Source organism: Hordeum vulgare, chromosome 5H, assembly GCF_904849725.1.
Source record: "Hordeum vulgare subsp. vulgare chromosome 5H, MorexV3_pseudomolecules_assembly, whole genome shotgun sequence".
Taxonomy (NCBI): domain Eukaryota; kingdom Viridiplantae; phylum Streptophyta; class Magnoliopsida; order Poales; family Poaceae; genus Hordeum; species Hordeum vulgare.
Genome location: NC_058522.1, coordinates 393,421,901 through 393,444,918, shown reverse-complemented (window position 1 = coordinate 393,444,918; position 23,018 = coordinate 393,421,901). Strand labels below are relative to the sequence as shown.

The following is a 23,018-nucleotide window of genomic DNA, read 5'->3' as shown; positions in this document are numbered from 1 at the left end:
CCACTGCGTCCATGACTAACTCGACGCCTCCTTGTGCCCGTGGCTCAACGACGACTTCCTCGACACCGGCTACCCCGACTCGACATCGACCGCGACGTTCTTCGCACGGCTCCCTCGACCACGGCTACACCACCCTTTGCTCTCGACTACCTCCACATCGGCACAAAGGGCTACCTCTTTGCTTGAGCAACCTCGTCGGTTTCCACTCCAGCCACAACATCCGCGATGCATCGACCGTTACGACTGTGGGAGATGACTGTCGGCTTACCTTCGGATTCTTCTCCAGTCTTACAGTCTGTGTCACTATCGTTGTGACTGCGGGGGGATGTTGAGTATATTGATTATTAGAAAATATGAGATAGACTAGGATTTATCCTACCTTAATTTATACTTTAAATTGATCATTATACTTCTATATATATGTTCATAAGACACAAGCAATACAACAACTATTCCACCAATTTCTCTATTCCCTTCAACAAAATATATTTTAATACGTTCATTTATATGACAAGTATTTTTAAACGAAGGGAATAGCTAATGCCTATATCTACCTGAGTAGGAGACGAGGGGAATCCCGGGGAAGCATTCTCTAGGTTTTACCGGAACCTTTGTTTTGGACTGTATCCAATTGTCTTTCTTTCAAGCCAGTGATAGCGATTTTAATATCCTTTTGTGCCTGCAAAATTGACCGTGTCATATAAAAAGCAGGGCCTAGGCTGCTTCACTGAAAATTAAGTAATGGTTTTTAGATCGTTCCAAAATCAAACCGCGTGCAATTTCCATGTACTCGAACTAGAGGTGACAAATGTCCATTGCAGAGCCTCTTTTGCAGCGGAGGAAGCCAACAAACTAGTCGCTTTTAGTACAACAACAAACTACATTTGTTTAATCCTCCATGCACTTAGTACGTACGTCACCTTTGAAACCACCGTACGGCCTTGCCGACTATGACGACTTTATAAACCAGCATTCCCGTTGAAGTTCCCAGTTGAAAACTACGAGAGGCAATCTTCTAGTTATCCGAAGTTAGCGTCTCCCAACGAAAGGCAGAGTTACACTGTAACTTTGTAAGGAACCACCATGGAAGCCACCTCAGAACAAGACGGAGGTGGCAGCGGCGCCGGCGACTACGAGGCTCTCATGGCAGCCCTGATGGCTAACAGGCAGCTGCTGGAAGCCAAGGTCGGCATCAACAACGCAATGTTCGCGGCCAGCGATTCAGCCACGTCGCAGCTCGGCGGTTCCTTTGTCGTCGGCGAGTGCCAAGGGCAGAAGACCATCGACGGCGAGCAGATGCCGCTGGTCCTGGGCCCGTCATGGGAAGGGGCGGGCGAAGAGGACGGCGCTGGGTACGAGGCGCTCGTGGCCGCCGTGAAGGGCAATAGGGAATGGCTTGAGGACAAGGTGGTGACCAACAGCGCCGTCCTGCTGCGCGGCTTCGACGTCCACGACGCGGCGGAGTTCGACGCCGTCGTGGAGGCGCTGGGGTGGCCGGACATCCGGTACGTCGGCCCCGCGCCGCGCACCCACGTCCACGGCCGCGTCTGGACCGCCAACGAGGGGCCCCTCGAGCAGAGCGTCTACTTCCACCACGAGATGGTGCTGGTGAGCCCATAGTCCCATACATGCCATGCCATGATCTGCAACAATACAGCATGCCGGCCTTGTGAAGTGTCTATCCATAATCCATTGATGTACAGATCAAAGAGTTCCCGGCGAAGGTGATACTCTTCTGTGAGGTGCCGCCGCCGGAGGGCGGAGAGACGCCGTTCGTGCCGAGCTTCCGGGTGACGGAGCGAGCGCTGGACGAGTTCCCGGAGATGGTGGAGGAGCTCGACGCCAAGGGACTCTTGTACACGTTCACGGCGCCGAGCAACAACAACACCGAGTCCATGAGAGGCAGAGGATGGGAGGACGCTTTCGGCACGTCAGACAAGTCTGAAGCGGAAACGAGGTAATACACGTCACCTTCTTGGCTCGATTTGCCTTTGCTTTTCTGTGTTTATTATGACTTTCAGGGAGTCATAGCCGCTCGATAAAGATCTTCTCGTCTCCACAAGGCCTCGTTTCGTTAAGGAGGATTGAGGAATGAGAGGAAAATCCCCGGGGGTCCAGAAACCCCACAAATCCTCGGACGCCCATTTGGTAGGAGGGGTTTGCTTAGGCCAATCCCCTCCGTTCCCCTTCAATCCCTTCCTATCCATGTGTTTCAAAATCCTTTTTGGAGGACTAGTGGAAGCAAAGCCCCGGGGATTTGAGAGGATTGGGTGGAACAAAGGGATTCACACAATCCTCTGAAATCCCTCCCTCTCAAAACCTCCTCAATCCCGCTTAACCAAACGAGGCCTAAAGAATCTTGAATCTCACTGATCAGATCAATCAAATAGTTTAAAGTGATTTAAAAATAGTTATTTTCCAGTCGCCTAATAAATAGCAAAACCTTTTAATTTACAAAACCTGCAAACTAAAAGGTTTTGCTTTTTTTTTAGAAATAATAATTTCATTTTTTTGTAAAATATGCAAAATTGAAAATTGAAATAATCATAAAGGAATCAACATTTATAAAAATAAAACTATTAAAAGGCAGACAAACATTTCAAAAGAACCATCTTGCATGCGCTTCATAGTTATAAATGTATCTCCATCGTTTTCAATAATCTGGAGGTGTGTTCTACCCTTTTTTGGAATTTTGAATTATAAAATACTCCCTCCGTCCTAAAATAAGTGTCTTAACTTTTTGCTAGCTCTAGTACAAAGATATACTAAGCTTGAGACACTTATTTTGGGACGAAGGGAGTACAATTTTGTGTTTATATTTCAGTGATATATGTTTTATCTAGGGTAATATGATATTTTTAAGTACTCACTCCTTATACAAATTAAAAACACACCTACCGTTGTCTTGAGTCAAACTGTTTTAAGTTTGACTATGTTATAGTAAAATATTTACATTTACACTACTAAATCAATATCACTAGACTATCATGACATATGTTTTCAAGATGGCATATACTTTCATAATGTATTTATTAGGCATTGTATATGCTGCTATTTTTTGTACATATTTTAAAAAATTGATTTTGCAAAGATTAAGTAGCTTTTGCCATTCTAATGATTAGTGAGTCAATGCATGGTGAGAAATTCTATAGATTCACATGTTTATATATCGTGAGCTTATCCATGAGTTCGTTTTGATAATGCATACTTTTCTTAATTTTATCATCACAACAAGCCGATACAACCGCACACACAATAATTCAACCTCGGTACCGCCTACAATCAAATACGGTCATGACACCACAACACGAAAAAGTTAGTATGAAACAAGAGAGAACATGTGGAAAAGCATTGACGGGGAACCTAGTCTATCATCCACGCTAGAAAAATATCTCCTTGGTAACCCGCCCAAGCTATTCACATACCATGTCACCAATCTCGGTGTTTTGGCTGAAGGAAAAAACCGGGGGCAGAGTTAGTGTGCGCACTTTAGTGGCACTTGCATAAGAGAGAAAAAAGAGGTTATATTTGGACCTGGGAATCTTCCAAACTTACTTCAATTGATTTCTATAATAAACCGTGCAAAATTAATAAACATTTCCGAAGCCCCAACAATCAGATATGAAGGTATCTCAAGTTTGCAGAGCACAATGGGGAATTCGTTATCTTACAAATAAACTGAAAAATAAGTGAAACAATGGAGTTTTTGTCACACATATATGGTTCAAAAATCAAATATTGAAGATTATGTTTTTTTCGAACTCTAAGTCATCGAAGTATTTCATAAACCCTAGTAACCTAGAACTTCACGTAATTGAGCCTAACCTTGTACTCTACAAAGTGTGCAGTTTCAACAAAAATCAAATTCTATCTATGAAGTAGGAGTGGTCATAAGAACAGTTAAATATTGCTTAAAAGATTGATTAAAACTTTGAAAAGGAAGCACAAATTTAGAAATAGGAAATCACCAGATATAACAAGAATATCACAAAAATGTGTGCTTCGTTGGGAAAATGGATATCCACACCTGTACACAAGTAGATAGAACTAAATTCTGCGCGCAAAAAGAGTAAAAAAACTAAGTATGTTGCTGTATTTTTTTTGTCAAAGAACAACAGCAAGCCTCTCTAAAAATAAAATCAGAAAAAGTGATTTGGGATGTTTGCAGGGCCAAGGCGCTGGGAATGGACGTGGAGTGGCTTCAGGACGGTGGCGTGAAGACGATCTTGGGTCCACGCACGCTGACCCGCGTCTTCCCGGGGCGCAAGGGCCGGAGGATGTGGTTCAACACGTTGGTCGGGATGCACGGCAAGGAGCTAAGCTCGGCCACAGCGGCCGACGGGGCCGAGATCCCGGCGAGCTTCGTGCAACGCTGCGAGGAGATCATCGAGGAGGAGAGCGTCCAGTTCCGTTGGCGCAAGGGCGACATCCTCGTCCTCGACAACCTCGCCACCCTACACGGCCGGCGGCCGTCGCTGCCGCCTAGGCGGGTTCTCGTGGCTACTTGCAAGTGACACACCGATGAGTTTTTTTTTATTGATCAGTACCCCCAGATATGCCATGTGGGGGCATCCAAGAGTTTATCAACGTAAGGAGGCATTTGAATCAGTACAACACAATTTAACTTAGGACGCGTCTAGTATCTCGCCCAATGTAAAAGCGCAGTTGAACCTTACGGACACATTGGAGCCCCCCCCCCCCCCCCTCTCGAACCCTTCATATGCCACCATGATCGCATCGACAAGAAGAATTCTTTCAGACGAAGAATATCTTGAACTGTGCATTATGAAGGACGAATTTCATCGTTCAATCTGCGGCCGCAAACTTATGTTTCACTCGGCTAGAATTTTCTTAATTAATCACTCACATCTCCTCATGTAGATGTTGCTAATCTCATCCAATTGTTGTATGTTATGTTATGCTTCAAACTCAAGTATAAAAAGAAATACTAACTTCTGACGAGCGAACGGAGTGAGGCCCGTCGCCGGTAGGCTTGGACCGAAGCGGGATAGTGGATATAGGTCACTAGTGTTATATATACCTCTTATAAGCAGCCATACGAGATAAGTTAATCAGTTCTAAATCCTCAACGTTGTAACCTCTCCCGATATAGTGAAGTTGGCTAGCTAGCGTCCGTGGTTTTTTCGCCCTTCGCTTTGAAGGAGTTTTCCACGTTAAAATCATGTGTTGATTTCATTCTTCATCGTTTTATTTGCGTGTGGAATCTCTAACAAGTGACATCAAAGCCTTGTTTTCGTCTAGGGTTTCGACGACATGGCATCGATGAAGTTCGATCTTTCCTTGCTCGGTTACGACACCAGGTTTTCCTTGTGGCAAGTGAAGACGAAAAAGGACCCCCCCTTTATATTATTAAGCAACAACCAACCGATACAACCAGCTCACTGACAAGACCAAAAGAAAAAAGAAAGAAAGAGAAGAGAAACATATGCCGAAGCCGACAACTCAAGTAAGCGAAGATGGCCACAATCGATGCATCCTCTGAAGAAGTACCACCGCACGCCTAGCACTCTGAAACCTCGCGTACCAAGCAATACCTTCAGGAAGGAATGCAACAACGATGTCGCTGATGCTCGAACAAGTCCTAGGGTTTCCCCCGGCATGCGAATGATAGTGGGGAAGGGGTATCATCGATGCCCCTCGGGAAGGTCCAGCTGCGCCCACGGGCGCAGCCGCGCAGGTGTCGGACGAGCCGCCAGGGATTTCTCCCGCGCCGAAACCACCACCATCACCCAGACAATCAGAAGTGCACCGCCCAACATGCCTCCCACCAGCCTGTGCCACCACGATCACCGCACCAACTTCAACATCTCACTGAGGCCACCAACACGAGACCGGAGGAAGGACAAGGAGATACCATTCTCAGGGGCAACGCAATCGACAAGAGGACACAACCTCCACCGCCGCACGAAGCTGACCGGACGTTGCGATGGGGACCTGCCAGGCCATCACAGGCCCAGTCGGACACGGACGGGTCCGGACAGTCCCAGCAGCCACGCTGCAGCATGCTGGCCGCCAGAGGCATCACGATCGCAGCCACAACCGCCTCGCCGCACGACCAAGGAGCCGCGCCATCGTGCCCCGAACAGCCGGCCTGCCCTAGCTGAGATGGGCCCCGAAAGGGCCAAGATCTAAGCCGACTGGGTGTCGCTGGCCAGCCGCACATTGCGTCACCCCGTAGCCAATGACGATGCTGCCGCGTCAAGGGCAATCAGCTCCCACGGAACCCCGCCATTGAGCCAGACCGCCGCCAGCCATGCCGCATCGCTGCCGAGCAGGAGGGAGCCCTGACTCCACCTCCAAGCGCATGGGAAAGGGATGTTCGCCGCCGGCGGTGGCCCCCGGGCATGCTGGTGGCTTCTGTCGGTGGTGGTGAAGGGGGATGAAGGAGGAGGGGGTCTACACGGGGTGGAGATGGGAGGCGCTCTGGCGCCTCGGGGGGTGACGGAAACACAACAGAGGGTAAAGAGCCAATAAAGATGCAAGCAGTGCTGGTGCATCCCGATCTGGATGAGGCTCTTGATGGGTTTGGTGGTAAAGAACATAAGGCATCGTTCGATGATGAGAAGCGAGAAGATTGTAAGGTTGTGTCTCTGGTTCATCTTTATCTATCTAACAATATATTTAGCAAGAAGTGCTGGCAAAAAAACTGCAGCAGCCCTCTCGCTCAAACTAGAATCGATCTACATGTCCAAGGATCTCACTAGTAAGCTGCACATGAAGATGAAGTTGTTCACGCACAAGTTGTAAGAAGGTGGTTCGATGTAGAACCACTTATCGGTTTTCATGGAGATCATTTCTGACTTACATTCCATGGAGGTAAAGTATGATGATGAAGATCTAGGTCTTTTAATTTTATGCTCGCGGCCTAGTTTCTTTTAAATTTCTGAGATACCACATTATATAGCCATGATGAACTAACTGTTGGGGAAGTATACGAGGCCCTTCAATAGAAGGAAAAGATGAAAGATATGTTGAAATCTGAGGAATCATCCTCCAAAGGAGAAGCTTTCCATGTTTGAGGCGGGCCTGAGAAGAAAAAATACTACTCCAGCACCAGAGCTAAAGTAAGAATGATAGAAGTCGTCCAAAATCTAGAGGATCTAGAAAAGAAAAATTATGTGGGTATTGTAAGGAAGAGGGACACTTTATTGATGAATGTTTGAAGTTGTAAGGACAAAAGGAACATTATGTGGAAACCTCAAAGCAAATCTAATGATGATGGTAAGTTCAATGTTACATCTTGTAATAAGTCTGATTCAAATGATGCTCTAGTTGTTTTTGTTGGTTGTGTTTCATGTCACGATGAATGGATACTTGATTCTGCATGTTCGTTTCATATATGATCTAACAGAGATTGGTTCAGTTTTGATGAGTCTATGCATAGTGGAGATGTTGTGCATATAAGAGATGACAACCGGCGTGAGATTGTAGGCATTGGTTCTAATTAAGTTAGGACGCATGACGACATGGTACTGACATTGATAGATGTGAGACACATACCACGCATGGATAGAAACGTCATCTCGTTGAGTACTCTTGAAATCAAATGTTAGAAGCACTTCGGTTCAATTGGAGTTTTGAAGGTAGCAAAATGTTTCCTCATTCATAAGATAGGTGATATGAATTCTGTCGATTTATATGTTCTTAGAGGAAGCACCATCATTGGTACTACTGATGGTGTTATTACTTCTAATAAATCCAATAAATCTAATATTTGGCATATGAGCCTTGGGCATATGAGTAAACTTGGCATGGTGAATTGACCAAGACGCAACTACTAGATGGCTGCTGAAAGGATCGATATGGTTGACTAGAGGGGGGGGTGAATAGGAAACTCACAAATTTTAATCTTTTCTTTTACCAAATTAATTTAAGCAATAAATAGGTTGTATAGATATGCAACTAAGTAAGCAACCTATATGATGCTAACAAAAACAATAGTGAGCATGAAGTAAACACAAGTAAAGGTAAGAAATAACCACAAGTGGAATCGATGAAGACGAGGATATTTTTTGAAGTTCATTCCTTTTAATAGGAAGTACGTCTTTGTTGGAGCAGTGTGGAGGGACAATGCTCCCCAAGATGCCACTAAGGCCACCGTATTCTCCTCACGCCCTCACATGATGCGAGGTGTCGTGATTCCACTAAGTGGTGCTCTTGAAGGCGGCGACCGAACCTTTACAAACAAGCTTGGGGCAATCTCCACAACTTAATTGGAGGCTCCCAACGAGACCATGAAGCTTCACCACAATGGAATATTGCTTCGAGGTGACCTATTCCATCTAGAATGCTCAAACACCCAAGGTATTAATGGTGGGAGCAACTTTTCTCTTGGTGGAAGTGTGAGGAAGGCCTTCTCCTCCAAACCCTAGAGAATCAACAAGAGTTGATGGCTAGGGAGGGAGATCGGGCAAGTTTGAACTTTTGGAGAATCGATGGAGCTGGAGAGGAAAAGGTGAGATCTCCTCGGGGAAGAAGACCCCTACTTATAGTGGGGGGAATCTGGCCGTTACCAGCCCCTACCGACCCAGCTAAGCGGTAGTACCATGCACCTGGGCGGTACTACCGTCCTGTAGGAGTGGTACTTCCGCTTAGCCTGGTCGACGAGAGGTAAGACACGAGAGGTTTTTTTAAGTGGAAGTGGGCGCGGTAGAAGGAGGCTGCAGTACCGCTGGAGCGGTACTACCGCTCCCCTTAAGCGGTACTTCCGCCCAATCAGAGAAAAATGCCCCCAATACACGAGAGGAATAAAATAAGCGATAGAGAGCCCGACTCTGGTGGGCGGCAGTACCGTTGGAGCGGTACTACCACTCACCAGAGCGGTACTACTGCTTATGCAACTTTCCGGGCACATTTTCAGGGTAGCTCCCACTACAAGAAATAAGGTCAGTTATGACTCCCTATATTGGTCATTGATTCGTCATTGTTGTCGTTTATTGACCTTTTTTTGACCAAATTTACAACGTCAACAGTTGGCCATCAAGAATGAAGAAACTTGACCTTTCTGATATTTTGGTCATGAGATCTACGACAAAAATGTTATGGTCATTAATTCTTTGACCAAATTTTTTGTCAAGGGTAAGTACCTAAGCCACGCAGGATCTTACATGGCACGCCTACGTGGCCCGTGAGAGCCCACGTAATATCTGACATGGCATGCTGAAGTGGCACATGCGATGACATAGGATCCTACGTGCCATCATTTTCAAGCCGGTTCTACTTGGGCCCAATGGGCCCAACCTAATTGATTGGCCCATTCCTTTTTGTAAGTCCACAGCCAATTCGGTCCATTTATTTTCAAGGACATAATCAAATTTGGTCCATTTAATCTAACACCATAATCAATACAAAATTTATTTGGCTCAAATAGTCTAACTAGATTTTGTTGAGTCCTTATTTCAAAAGGTTCAGCTCCAAAAAATCACGTTTCTGAGATAAGGAATGACGTGATGAAATGCAAGCTAAAATATAATATTTACAAATGAAATACATCTTTATTTCTGCACCACGTATCACAGAAAATATAATATACATCATCTGTCGACTCTACACATCTAAGACCAACAAGTCATGGCCAAAAAGTTCACGCAAAACTTGATCTATCACATGGATTTAAATTAAAATGAGACACAAAGCATCTTCTTCCCTCCACTTCCGAGTAGCTGTATTGTAGAACATCCTGTCATTTCGAACGATAAAACATTAGAAACATACAAAATATAATGGAGACATATGGCAGTTTTACATTAAGCAGTAAACATAAGCAAGATAGAAAGGCTTGTATGCTGGCAGAAATAAGGTGGGCAACATGTTTCTTTACTTGAATGGATTTACAGTACAACCCTTGAACAACAACATACATACAAGAAACCCCATGAAGAACGCTCACTTGAATCTTCTTTATATTTTTCTTGCATAACAGAATGGGGGAAAGAGCATTACCTGGCAGAAATATCAACATAAGCATACAACCTGGACAGTGCAGGCTAGATCTGGAAGAGAAAAAATGATAACATATGCAGAAAGGTGAGATTGAGATGTACATTACCGAAGAAAAGAGAAGGCTGCACATTACAGAAAACAGAATCGAGTTATATATATTTGATATGGGTATGCTAATGCATACTTCCAACTCATACAGGACGCACATACCCAACAAATTTCAAGCAAGCAGGAGGCATTATTTCTGTACAAGATCTATGCTAAGCTTGGGACATTGTAGAATACCTAACATATGAGTTTCTACAGGGCATTGATCGTGACAAGGAGGTGCTACTGATCATTGACGTATAGTTTTGCACATAGTATATATATTGGGGTTTGTTTCCAGTTTTCATTGGGTAAGAACCACAACAGAAATTCGTTAAATTTGGTTGTACCCAATGTATTACAGTAAGCAGATTATGCTTATAAAGTATGGAGCCGTATAGAATACAACAGTGCCTGGTGGAAATACAGCAGTGCTGTGCGTTGTTGTGCTTGCCGTGGGTATCCGTTCTGTCTGATTGCACGAACAAGTATAGGCAAGCTGTGCTGACGGCTGCAGTGTACGTTAGATGGTTGAGTTTAATGCTGAACGGGACAGGAAGGAAATGATTTCTAGCAGTGAGACAATGCATACAGAGACCGCTAGTATTATGCTACAGACCAAGTAATTTGCTTATTATATTTGAAAATTTCTGAGAATAAAATATTACATTGTTAATTTTAGCTGATATTAGAGAACAAAAAAATGATCTACTACAGAAAATACATATACATTAAAATATAAAAAGACTGGAATACTTGGCGAGTTATTATTTTTAAAATATCTGAAAATGGAGTGGCATCCTCGATATGATGTGCTGACATGCTATTGCGACAAAATTATTAAATCATGTAACCATGGAACGGTCAGAAGGAGTTAACAACCAACGGTTTTGAAAATGCAGTTGCATACTCAATATGATGTATTGTCATGCTATGGCGATAAAACAGATTAATTCCCTATCTATGGGACATCAAAATAGTATATGCTTTTATAAATATAATCACAAATTTCTTAAAGGCAGTGATCAACCAAGATAGATACAGACTTATTTAAAGTTAACGGTATATGCTTTTCCTCCAAAACAATATATGTTTTTACAAATATACTCCAAAATGCATACTCATAGAACAAAAAAATGATGTACTACAGAAAATACATATACATTAAAATATAAAAAGACTGGAATACTTGGCGAGTTATTATTTTTAAAATATCTGAAAATGGAGTGGCATCCTTGATATGATGTGCTGTCATGCTATGGCGATAAAACAGATTAATTCCCTATCTATGATACATCAAAATAGTATATGCTTTTATAAATATAATCACAAATTTCTTAAAGGCAGTGATCAACCAAGATAGATACAGACTTATTTAAAGTTAACGGTATATGCTTTTCCTCCAAAACAATATATGCTCTTACAAATATACTCCAAAATGCATACTCATAGAATAATATATGCTATTACAAATATAATCGCAAATTTCTTAAAAGGCAGGGATCAACCAAGATAGCTAAGGATCTTGTTGGACTCGAAGGTCATTTCATGTTCCCTAATTAATCCTGTTCATGATGTTTAGTGGTGATGTTTTTGCAGTGATGTTGTGTGGTATTCAGAAGAGGGCTGTGCTATGTTTTGCTGCTGGTTCAATTTATGGGCACGGCCCTTGTGTTGCATTTTCAAACAAGCTTAGTTTCTCATTAGTTGATGTGTTCATCGTTCACAGGATCAGAATAGTTACGGCGTTATGTGCAGTTTCTTTTTGATGATAAAGGACCTGTCGTTCACAAGATGGTCCTTTTAAACACTTTGTGGTAAGCTGAACCATAGTGAACTAATCGCACTGCCTGAACATGAAGGGAGTAAATAGAGAATACGGTGTGTTGTGAATACCTGTCAGCTGAAATACATGTGAGTACATGCGAGCCTGTAGCTGATCGGCGTGCTCTCTGACGATGGAGAACGGATCCAGGATGAACACATGGGAATACCTTGGGAGAACAAACCATCTAGAACGATCTTGTAGGTACAATACTCATGCTCACGGCCCTCTCATCCACCAAAACAAGTGCCAATTTCTCCGATCCACACATTTCAGGTACATCCAATCCACCAGCTTCCTACGAGACCAAAACTAAAATCAAGATCCCCTGTACAGACAGGGAACGCATCCGGGAAGGATGGGTCGGGGACGAACCTGAGGGCCTGGTGAGGGATCCGCCGGAGCGCGCGACTGTGAAGATGCCGCTCAGCAGCAAGCTTCTCGGAGAGCTCCACCGTGTACGTGGCTGCGAGGGCGGTGACGCTGGTGTCCATTGCGATGCAAGTGTTGAGGACGAGGGGGCGGGAAGCAGGACGCCATGTGGGAGACAACTCGGTGGTTGTGCTCGGGTGGTGACGGGGAAGGGTGCGCGGATCTGGACATGGTGGTTGGGCATAGGTGGTGCTTGTTAGGAATTAATTAAATACGTTAATTAAGGGATAATCCCTGCTATGTCGGTTGCCTCAATCTGACAACTGCTCCTTGTAAACCGCCTTTGTACCAGGGATATAAATACCCACATCTTCAATCAATGAGAACACTGTTCCATCATTTGTTTCTATCCATCGTTTTTACACTTTACACGTTATCAGCACTCGCTCTGCCGAGAGCGACAAAGAGCCACGAGAAAGCTGAGAATGGCAGGAAGATATTTGTCCTCGCTTGCTTTCGCTTTCGCACGCTTCCTGCAGAAAGAAGACAACCGATTTCCACGCACCCAACGCCGGAACCGGAGTGGCCCTCGTCGCCGCTCCTTCGCCGGGAACCACCGCCAGAACCGGAGTGGCCCTCATCGCCGCTTCTTCGCCGGGAACCACCGCCAGAACCGTCGTCGTGGCTATGCCCGGCGAGGCAACCACCAACTACGTGGGCAAGCACCGACGGTGCACCGGGCTGGATCCTCCACTCCGACCCCTGCTGCAAATGGAGACATACCTGCAATACATCAGGCCGGGCCTTCGGCTCCGGCCGTCGCCGGCGACTACATCGCACCGGCCACTCCGCCATCCGCCTTCAACATCCCTCCTATGGATTGGCTTCTTGCAGGGCCATCAGCGCCATTCCTCGGAGAAGAAAAGTTGTTCCCTTGTGAACTCGCGCCGCCGCCTCTTCCCCCGTACTGCATGCAACACGAGTTCGGACCGTGCCCAGCGCGCATGGACGGGCACGCCCCGGATCTGCCATCCCTGACGCCGGCTGTGGCAGCACACACCGGCCCCGTCCCGGATCTGCCATCTCCGACACCGGATCCAGAGGAACGCGGCGGTTACCCCACCATCCCCGTCTTGAACATCAAGATCAAGGTTGAAGAAGAGGGGATAGAGGACCTGGGCTCGTCGTCGACGCTACCTCCACCATCACCGGCGACTCCGCCCCCGCCTCCAGCAACGCCCCTCCCTCCGACGCCTCCACCAGAGGCGCGCTGCATCCTGCGGAAGTTCGCCGCGGCCATGGCGCAGAACCGCGCTGCAGTCCGGGGCGCGTGGTCGCCGGCGGCCCTCGGCCTCACCGGCGCCCCCGGGGCGAGCAGAAGCGGCGGTGGTCGTGCGGCGGCGCGGGGAGCACCCCGCCTCCCTTGAAGAAGCAGCCATGGGAAGAGGAGGGTTGGCGTGGTGAGGTCCTGCACCAGATCGAGGAGAAGATGGGGAATGGGAGAAGCGGTGCTGTGGGAAACCAGATGTGTTTCTCTCCCTTATCCATTCATATGCGGCAGATGATATGCGGTGGTGCCAGGCCACGTTTCTCTTAAGCACGCACCAGGCCACGTCTCTCTCCCTTAAGCACGCACCAGGCCACGTTTCTCTCCAACAAGGCCTATAGGCCAGGAAATTCCACCACGTACACCTAAATAAATTGACTATTAGTGTGTTGTGCTTAATCATAGTACTACTATATTGCACTGCAGTGTGTACTTTTTATTTTAGTGTGATATCTTATTGTATTAAGAACCTCTCCTTATCATATTCACTCGGTATTGTATTGTACGTTTGAGGCTGGCGGCTGGTGGCTGGCAAGAAGAGAGGCAAGGGGACGTGGCTGGGAACTAGGGTTAGGGTTATGTGGGAGAGAGGATTTATAACGTATTGGGTCTTATTGGGCCGTCTCAACTGCGCATAGATCTTGGTGTAGGAAGTTTTGGGCCCATAACGTTATATGTAATCCGTTATTTCTTTCCCTTCCCCTCGATTTTTTTATTTATTCACCTAAAAGGAAAGTTCTTTGTAGCTGACTCGAAAATAATTGCTGAAGAAAAAGTTATATATATATTTTTAATTTTCTTTTGAACCAATGTTGTTGTTGAGAACACTTTTTTTATTTAATTAAGATATGACTTATCTCAATTGTAGGATCCTTTGCTCCGGGAAATGGATGGGGTGCAAGAGTGAGAGATATTGTTCCACCCAACCTTTCTGAACGCGGATCCCCTCATGATAGTACGAGATTATCTATGACTCGAGTCCACCAACCCTAAATCAATAGCTAAGCACCGTCTTCACTTTCACTCATTGAGGGGAATATAACCGTCTCGTGCCACCTGATAATTCTCTAAAAGCATATGGCACACGATTAGTCCGCAAAGGGCATCGTCATCAACCACCAAAATTACTTAGGACAAATTGTGCTCTTACAATCCCCCCCTTTTTGGTGGGTTGATGACAATACGGGATTTGCCAAAAAAGAATAAACTAAGAAGTCTTAGGCATTCCCAAAACCTACAAAATATAGACGGGTTCTCCCTAGATGTGTGCTTTATTTGAATATTCTTTTGGAATTCAAAGAGCACACACTAGGATCAACACTCCCCCCTATATATTATAGACAAGGCTATATACTTGCGTGAACAGAATATACTTGCATATTCTTACACCATACATAAGTTCACACAAGTCTTGGGCAAACACAAACCAAATCAAGTAATAAACGACTTCACGAGATAGATAAAAAAATGAAAATAAACACACTCGTGACTCAGCACGGCAAATCCATCTTAAACTAAGATACTTTCTCCCCCTTTGGCATGGAGACAACAAAAAGAGGAGACAAGAGAAGCTCAGTAGTCCTCGTCATCATCTCCCTCAGACTCATCTCAAGCAGCACACACCTCCTTAGTACACACCTCCTCCTCAGACTCCGTCCACTGGCATTTGGCCTTCATCCAGTCCTCCTCGTCAGTGATCTTGTCCTCTAAACTACTCTCGACATGAAGGCCAATTTTCCTGATGATCATCTTGTCACGATTGCGCGTCTTCTTGGCATCAACATGTGCCTGGAAGCATAAAAGAGCCTTCATTTTCTTCCTGAGCTTGGAGGCCCAAGAAGGTCCAGTCTTGGAGTTAGAACAAACTCATAATCGGGCTCAGGCTCCTCATCCGAGTCAGTATTAGCAATATATGGACTAGTGGGTGGAATGCCCCAATTCTCCTTCACACTGAGCTTGAGTACACCATGAGTCACCATGTGACGAGTCACCAAAAGATTAGTAGGAAAGGCAACATTCCAGGTGTCCTCAATCATCTTGAACAGATACGGAGCATAGATGTGCACCTTCTTCTTGTCAAACACATGAAAGGATCAATATGGTTGACTAGAGGGGGCTGAATAGGCAACTAACAAACCTTAAACATTCCTTTAAACCAATTAGGTTTAACAACAAATAGGTTGTCTAGATATGCAGCTAAGTGGGCAACCTATATCATGCTAACAATACCAATAATAAGCAAGAAGTAAATACAAGTAAAGGTAAGAAGTAACCACAAGTGGAACCGATGAAGACGAGGAAGTGTTACCGAAGTTCCTTCCCTTTGGGTGGAAGTACGTCTCCGTTGGAGTGGTGTGGAGGCACAATGCTCCCCAAGATGACACTAAGGCCACCATATTCTCCTATCGCCCTCACACAATATGAGGTGCCGTGATTCCACTAAGTGGTGCCCTTGAAGGTGGCGATCGAACCTTTACAAACAAGGTTGGGGCAATCTCCACAACTTAATTGGAGGCTCCCAATAAGACCACGAAGCTTCACCACAATGGAATATGGCTTCGAGGTGACCTCGACCGTCAAGGGTGCTCAAACACCCAAGAGTAACAAGATCCGCAAGGTATTAATGGGGGAATCAAATTTCTCTTGGTCGAAGTGTAGATATAGGCCCTCTCAACCAAACCCTAGAATACAAACAAGTTTTGTTGGCTAGGGAGAGAGATCAGGCTAAAATGGAGCTTGGAGAAACAGTTGAGCTTTGGGCGAAAAGAGGTGAGTCTCCATGGGGAAGAAGACCCACTTATATAGTGGAGGAACAAAGTGACCGTTTTCAGCCCAAAAACTGTGCAAGAGCGGAAGTACCGCTTAGAGGAGTGGTACTTCCACTTGCATGGAAGAAATGGGCCAGGCAGCCAAACAAATAGGAGAAGAGGAGCAGAAGTTCCGCTGGAGCGGTACTATCATTCCGGTTAGTGGTACTACTGCTCAGCTCACATAGAGAAGAAACAAAGCAAAAATACCACTCAAAGCGGTACTTTTGCTGCAAACTTGCGCTGAGAAACAATTGCTGAACAGAATCAAAATATCGGGAAAGTTAAGCGGAAGCGGTACTACCTCCCAACTCCGAGCGGTACTTCCTCTCACCAAATAATTGCTAAACAGAACCGAAATATCGGGAAAGTTAAGCGGAAGTAAGGAGCAACAGTACCGCGCAAGCGATACTACCGCCCAACTTCGAGCGGTACTTCCGCTTACTAGACAGCAAGATGACGGATCCAAAGAGATGAGAAGGAAAGGTGGTGACGGATGTGTACGTGAATGATTCTCCCAACTTTTCCAACTGCGGACCCCCTCTTGATAGTACGGACTATCGTATGACTCAGGTCCACCAACACTAAATCATACGAAGCACTCCATCTTCTCATTTAACATCCAAGGGGAAGAATAACCGTCTCATGCCACCTGATAACCTTTGAAATGTCAAAGAATACGATTTGTCCACAAAGGTGTTGTCATCAACCATCAAAAGAACTTAGGGAAGATTATGCTCTTACTATCTCCCCCTTTTTGGTGGTTTGATGACAACACCGGATTTGCCACAAGAATTTAAGAGAAAGTTTAGGCAAACCCGCTACCTAGAAAATATAGACGGGCTCCACCTAGACGTGTGCTCTATTTGAATATGCTTTTGGAATGCAAAGAGCACACACTAGGATCAATACCCCCCCTATGTTTTATATGCAAGGCTATATACTTGTGTGAACAGAAGAAGAGTAAAAACAAGTAAGCAAGTATATGAGACATGGGATCTCACAAAATAGAGATAATAGACATAATACGATAGACAGGGTAGCATATGTCTTACACCATACATAAGTTCACACGAGTCTTGGACACACATAAACCAAAGAAAATGATAAACGAGTTCACGAGGTAGAGAAAACCTGTGCAAATAAAAACACTTGTAACTCAGCAAGATAAATCCCTAACTCTCCCCCTTAGGCATCGAGACACCAAAAAGGGACAACGAGAATGAAAAACGAGAGAAGGTGATGACAAGCCCAAAGATATTAGTCCTCCTCATCATCATCCTCTTCATTAGTGCCAGTAGGAACATCCTCATCTAACTCAAGCCACGGACAGTTCTTCTTGACCCATTCCTCCTGATCAACAATCCGGTCCTCAGACACGGTGTCAACAGGCAGACCCATCTTCCTCATGATGATCTGGTCACAGCTGCGAGCTTTCTTGGAGTCCACATGAGCCTTGTACTTCACCTTGACTTGAAAGCACAGAAGGTTCTGCAACTTTGTCTTGAGCTTGGATGCCCAAGACAAAACATGCTTAGAAGGAGGAACATAAGTGTCATCAGTGTAGGCCGGCTCAGGCTCATCGCTAGAGTCGGTGGTAGCAATTTCTAGACCCACTCGTGCAGTGTCCCGGTTTTCCTTCACATGAAGCTTAAGGACACCATGAGACACCATATGATCAGCCACCATGAGCTCATTAGGAAATGTAGCAGCCCAGGTATCCTGAGTGAGCATGAATAGATATTGTCCATAGATGGGCACTTTCTTGCCCAGAACCATAGACCGAAGCTCATTCCACATGATGTGGGAAACATCCAAAGTAGAATCATGACCTTTCTTTTTGATGCACATAAGCAGAAGATTCACAAGATAGGAGTGAACCTGATCCTTGTTACCAACCCGAGGAAACACGGTATTGTGGAAGATGCAATACATAATATCCAGAAAAGGAACAAGCATAGTGCGAGTACCCTCGACAGTCTGGACAACCTTCGTATGTTGAATCAACATGTTCTTGTGAATGGGCCTCTCCTCGGTGTGTGGCCTCAGCGCAATAGGCTCATTCAGTCCATGATCTTCATAGCCTAAGGAATGCATGAATGTTTTCCAGTCGGAGTGAAGAACCCTGTCGCCAGTCATCCAAGTCAAGTGGCGTTTCACATCAGCGTGAAAGTGAATGGTGGCATAAAATTGAGCCACAACTTCGCAGTCGAAATCCTTGTTGATGCTGATGATTGGATCCAGACCCCATTGAGCACACAGAGCACGGGCCTCAGCAAATTAGGCAGTGTGGGGATTGTTGCCCATGTGCTCTATGTCGATGGACTTGACGTCAGGCACAAACATGTTGGTTTTGTTCTTCAGAATCCCTATAAGAGTGATAGACTGCTCTTTGGTCCATAAGGGACAACCAACCATGTCCTCGTTCGGAGGAAGATGGTATGGGTTACGCTTGCAAAATTCCAAAATTCAGCATTGGTCATCTCATCAGGAGTTTTGGGAGCCTTTGTCTTGCGAACAGCTCGCTTCACGTGTTGTAGAGGTTGCTTCGTACTAGCACCGGCTTCGGCAGCATTAGTCGTACGAAACCGCTTGGAACCGGCCCGACCAGGATTGACATGACGAGGAGGGACATAGTCACCATCACTTGGATGTCGAACAACAAGGCATAGAAGAGATAAGCCACAAGTGAATACCAAGCAGCAACCACGAAAATAACAAAGAAAATAGAGAGAACCCTGGAAAAACACACAAAAGAGAGGTCTGGAGTACCAGCGGTAGTACCGTGCTTTGTGAGCGGTACTTCCGCGTCCGCGGTAGTACCATACACCTAGCAGCGGTACTACCGCTCGAGAGGCGGAAAATAGCTTCCGCGGCATTATAGATCTCGCGCAAAGGACTACACCTAGAAGGACTATACATTCAGGAAGACAAATGCGTACCCTCTTATGACAATACTTTGCTAAATAATGTAGAAACGCATTGCATGTATTGCCCTAAAATGAGATGTGAGAAGCCTAACACAAAAAGGGGAAAGGAGATGGGAAATACCGGAGTCCATGGTGCAAGGGGGCAGGAGCCCCGCCGACCAGAAGATCGAGGCACGTCCCGGAGGGGGAGATCAGGAGCCGGCCTCCACGGGGGGGGGGGGGGGGGTTGCGGCCCCCTTTGAGAGGAAGAACGAGAGGGAGGAAAAGAGAATGGGTATGGGGGGAAGTTGGAACCTCCCGTGTGTTGGAAATATGCCCTAGAGGCAATAATAAAATGGTTATTATCATATTTCCTTGTTCATGATAATCATCTATTGTTCATGCTATAATTGTATTAACAGGAAGCAGTAATACATGTGTGAATAAATAGATCACAATGTGTCCCTAGCAAGCCTCTAGTTGGCTAGCTCGTTAGTCAATGGATGATCATGGTTTCCAGGTCATGGGCCTTAGATGTCATTGATAACGGGATCACATCATTGGGAGAATGATGTGATGGACAAGACCCAATACTAAGCATAGCACTAGATCGTATTGTTCGTATGCTAAAGCTTTTCTAATGTCAAGTGTCTTTTCCTTCGACCGTGAGATTGTGCAACTCCCGGATAACGTAGGAGTGCTTTGGGTGTATCAAACGTCAGAACGTAACTGGGTGACTATAAAGGTGCACTACGGGTACCTCCGAAAGTGTCTGTTGGGTTGGTACGAATCAAGATCGGGATTTGCCACTCCGTGTGACGGAGAGGTATCTCTGGGCCCACTCGGTAGAACATCATCATGAGCTCAATGTGACTAAGGAGTTAGTCACATGCTGACGTGCTACGGAACGAGTAAAGAGACTTACCGGTAACGAGATCGAACAAGGTATAGGTATACCGACGATCGAATCTTGGGCAAGTTCTATACCGACAGACAAAGGGAATTGTATACGGGATTGATTGAATCCTTGACATCGTGGTTCATCCGATGAGATCATCGTGGAGGAAGTGGGAGCCACCATGGGTATCGAGACCCCGCTGATGGTTATTGGCCGGAGAGGTGTCTCGGTCATGTCTGCCTGTCTCCCGAACCCGTAGGGTCTACACACTTAAGGTTCGATGATGCTAGGGTTATAGGGAATTGTTATACGAGGTTACCGAAAGTTGTTTGGAGTTCCGGATGAGATCCCGGACGTCACGAGGAGCTCCGAAATGGTCCAGAGGTAAAGATTGATATATAGGACGGATGGTTTTGGACACCGGAAGTGTTTCGGGCGTCACTCGTAACGTACCGGGACCACCGGAAGTGGCCCCGGGGTCCACCGGGAGGGGCCACCAGCCCCGAGAGGCTAGATGGGCCAAGTGCAGGAGGGAACCAGCCCCTAGGTGGGCTGGTGCGCCTCCCACACCTAGCCCAAGGCGCAGGTGGTGGGGAGAGGGGGAAACCCTAGGCGCAGGTGGGCCTTAGGCCCACTAGGTGGTGCGCCACACCTCTCCCACCCTGGCCGCCACCCCCCTCTCCCATCTGGTGGCCGCCGGCCCCTAGGCAGGGAACCCTAGGGTTGGCGCAGCCCTCCCCCTCCTCCTATAAATAGAGAGGGGTTTTGGCCATTGGGGACACACTTTTCCCTCTCCCTCGGCGCAGCCCTGCCCTTCTTTCTCCTCCTCTCTCCCGGTGCTTGGCGAAGCCCTGTCGGGAGACCTCGCCTCTCCATCGACACCACGCCGTCGTGCTGCTGGAGTTATTCCCCAACCTCTCCCTCCTCCTTGCTGGATCAAGGTGCGGGAGACGTCACCGGGCTGCACGTGTGTTGAACGCGGAGGTGCCGTAGTTCAGCACTAGATCGGAATCACACCGCGATCTGAATCGCAGCGAGTACGACTCCATCAACCGCGTTCTAGTAACACTTCCGCTTAGCGATCTTCAAAGGTATGAGGATGCACTCACCCCTCTCTCATTGCTTGTCTCTCCATAGGAAGATCTGAATATGCGTAGGATGTTTTTTGAATTTATGCTACGTTACCCAAAAGTGGCATCCGAGCCAGGTTTTCTATGCGTAGATTCTATGCACGAGTAGAACACAAAAGGTTGTGGGCGATGATTTGTCAATTGCTTGCCGCTACTAGTCTTATTCTTTTCTGGCGGTATTGTGGGATGAAGCGGCCCGGACCGACCTTACACGTACGCTTACGTGAGACTGGTTCCACCGACAGACATGCACACCGTGCATAAAGGTGGCTAGCGGGTGTCTGTCTCTCCTACTCTAGTCGGATTGGATTTGATGAAAAGGGTCCTTATGAAGGGTAAATAGCTTTGGCATATCATCGTTGTGGCTGTCATGTAGGTAAGAAGGCGTTCTTGCTAGAAACCCAAATCAGCCACGTAAAACTTGCAACAACAATTAGAGGACGTCTAACTTGTTTTTGCAGGGTTTGACATGTGATGTGATATGGCGAAAGTTGTGATGTTGCATGTATGATGTATGAGATGATCATGTTATTGTAATAGGTTTCACGACTTGCATGTCGATGAGTATGACAACCCGCAGGAGCCATAGGAGTTGTCTTAATTTATTGTATGAGATGCAACGCCATGTGCTTACTACTTTTACTTCATTGCTAACGGTTAGCTATAGTAGTAGTGATAGTAGTAGTTGGCGTGACGACTTCACGGAGACACGATGATGGAAATCATGATGATGGAGATCATGGTGACACGCCGGTGACGATGATGATCATGCGATGCCGTAAGATGGAGATCGGAAGAGCAAAGATGATAATGGCCATATCATGTCACTATATGATTGCATTGTGATGTTTATCATGTTTTTCATCTTATTGCTTAGAACGACGGTAGCATAATAAGATGATCCCTCTTATAATTTCGAGAACGTATTCCGCTAAATGTGCACCGTTGCGAAGGATCGTTGTCTCGAAGCAGCACGTGATGATCGGGTGTGATAGATTCTAACGTTTGCATACAACGGGTGTAAGCCAGATTTACACACGCGAAACACCTAGGTTGACTCGACGAGCTTAGCATGTACATACATGACCTTGAATACAAGAGACCGAAAGGTCGAACATGAATCGTATGGTTGAATACGATCGGCATGAAGTTGCTCACCATGGTGACTAGTCCGTCTCACGTGATGATCGGACACGGGTTAGTCGACATGGATCATGTATCACTTAGATGACTAGAGGGATGTCGATTTAAGTCGGAGTTCATACTTAATTTGATTAAATGAACTTAATTGTCATGAACTTAGTCTAAAATTTGTCTTTATAAGTATTGTAGATGGCCAACGTCAACCTCAATTTCAATGCATTCCTAGAGAAAAACAAGATGAAAGATGATGGTAGCAACTATGCGGACTGGGTTCGCAACTTGAAGCTCATCCTTGAAGCAGCTAAAAAGGCTTATGTCCTTGATGCGCCGCTAGGTGACCCTCCCGCTCCCGCAGCAGCCCAGGACATTCTGAACGTCTGGCAAACGTGGAGTGATGACTACTCTCTGGTTAGGTGTGGCATGTTATACAGTTTAGAAACGGGGCTCCAAAGGCGTTTTGAGCAACACGGTGCATATGAGATGTTCCAAGAGCTGAAGCTAGTTTTTCAAGCTCATGCCCGTGTCGAGAGATATGAAGTCTCCGACAAGTTCTTTAG

The 23,018-nt window shown here is 46.0% G+C and overlaps 1 protein-coding gene and 1 long non-coding RNA gene across 2 annotated transcripts; one reads left to right on the top strand and one right to left on the bottom strand.

Moving 5' to 3' along the window:
* The first annotated feature begins 983 nt into the window (after positions 1 to 983).
* Positions 984 to 4,628, top strand: LOC123398136 (clavaminate synthase-like protein At3g21360). The gene is made up of 3 exons (XM_045092645.1): positions 984 to 1,608; positions 1,704 to 1,957; positions 4,169 to 4,628. The coding sequence occupies exons 1-3, from the start codon at positions 1,084 to 1,086 to the stop codon at positions 4,512 to 4,514; spliced, it is 1,125 nt and encodes a 374-aa protein (XP_044948580.1). The 5' UTR covers positions 984 to 1,083; the 3' UTR covers positions 4,515 to 4,628.
* A 4,835-nt stretch (positions 4,629 to 9,463) lies between these two features.
* Positions 9,464 to 12,454, bottom strand: LOC123395654. Its single transcript, XR_006609806.1, has 4 exons — positions 12,251 to 12,454; positions 11,947 to 12,173; positions 9,964 to 10,013; positions 9,464 to 9,700 (listed from the first exon to the last, which is right to left on the bottom strand). It is a non-coding gene; the product is annotated as an uncharacterized LOC123395654 (long non-coding RNA).
* Between the last annotated feature and the right edge of the window lie 10,564 nt (positions 12,455 to 23,018).

Coding starts and splice junctions, on each gene's coding strand:
- LOC123398136 (XM_045092645.1), top strand. CDS start 1,084: ATGGAAGCCACCTCAGAACAAGACGGAGGTGGCAGCGGCGCCGGCGAC. Junction 1,609..1,703: donor TCCACCACGAGATGGTGCTG/GTGAGCCCATAG, acceptor ATTGATGTACAG/ATCAAAGAGTTCCCGGCGAA. Junction 1,958..4,168: donor AAGTCTGAAGCGGAAACGAG/GTAATACACGTC, acceptor GGATGTTTGCAG/GGCCAAGGCGCTGGGAATGG.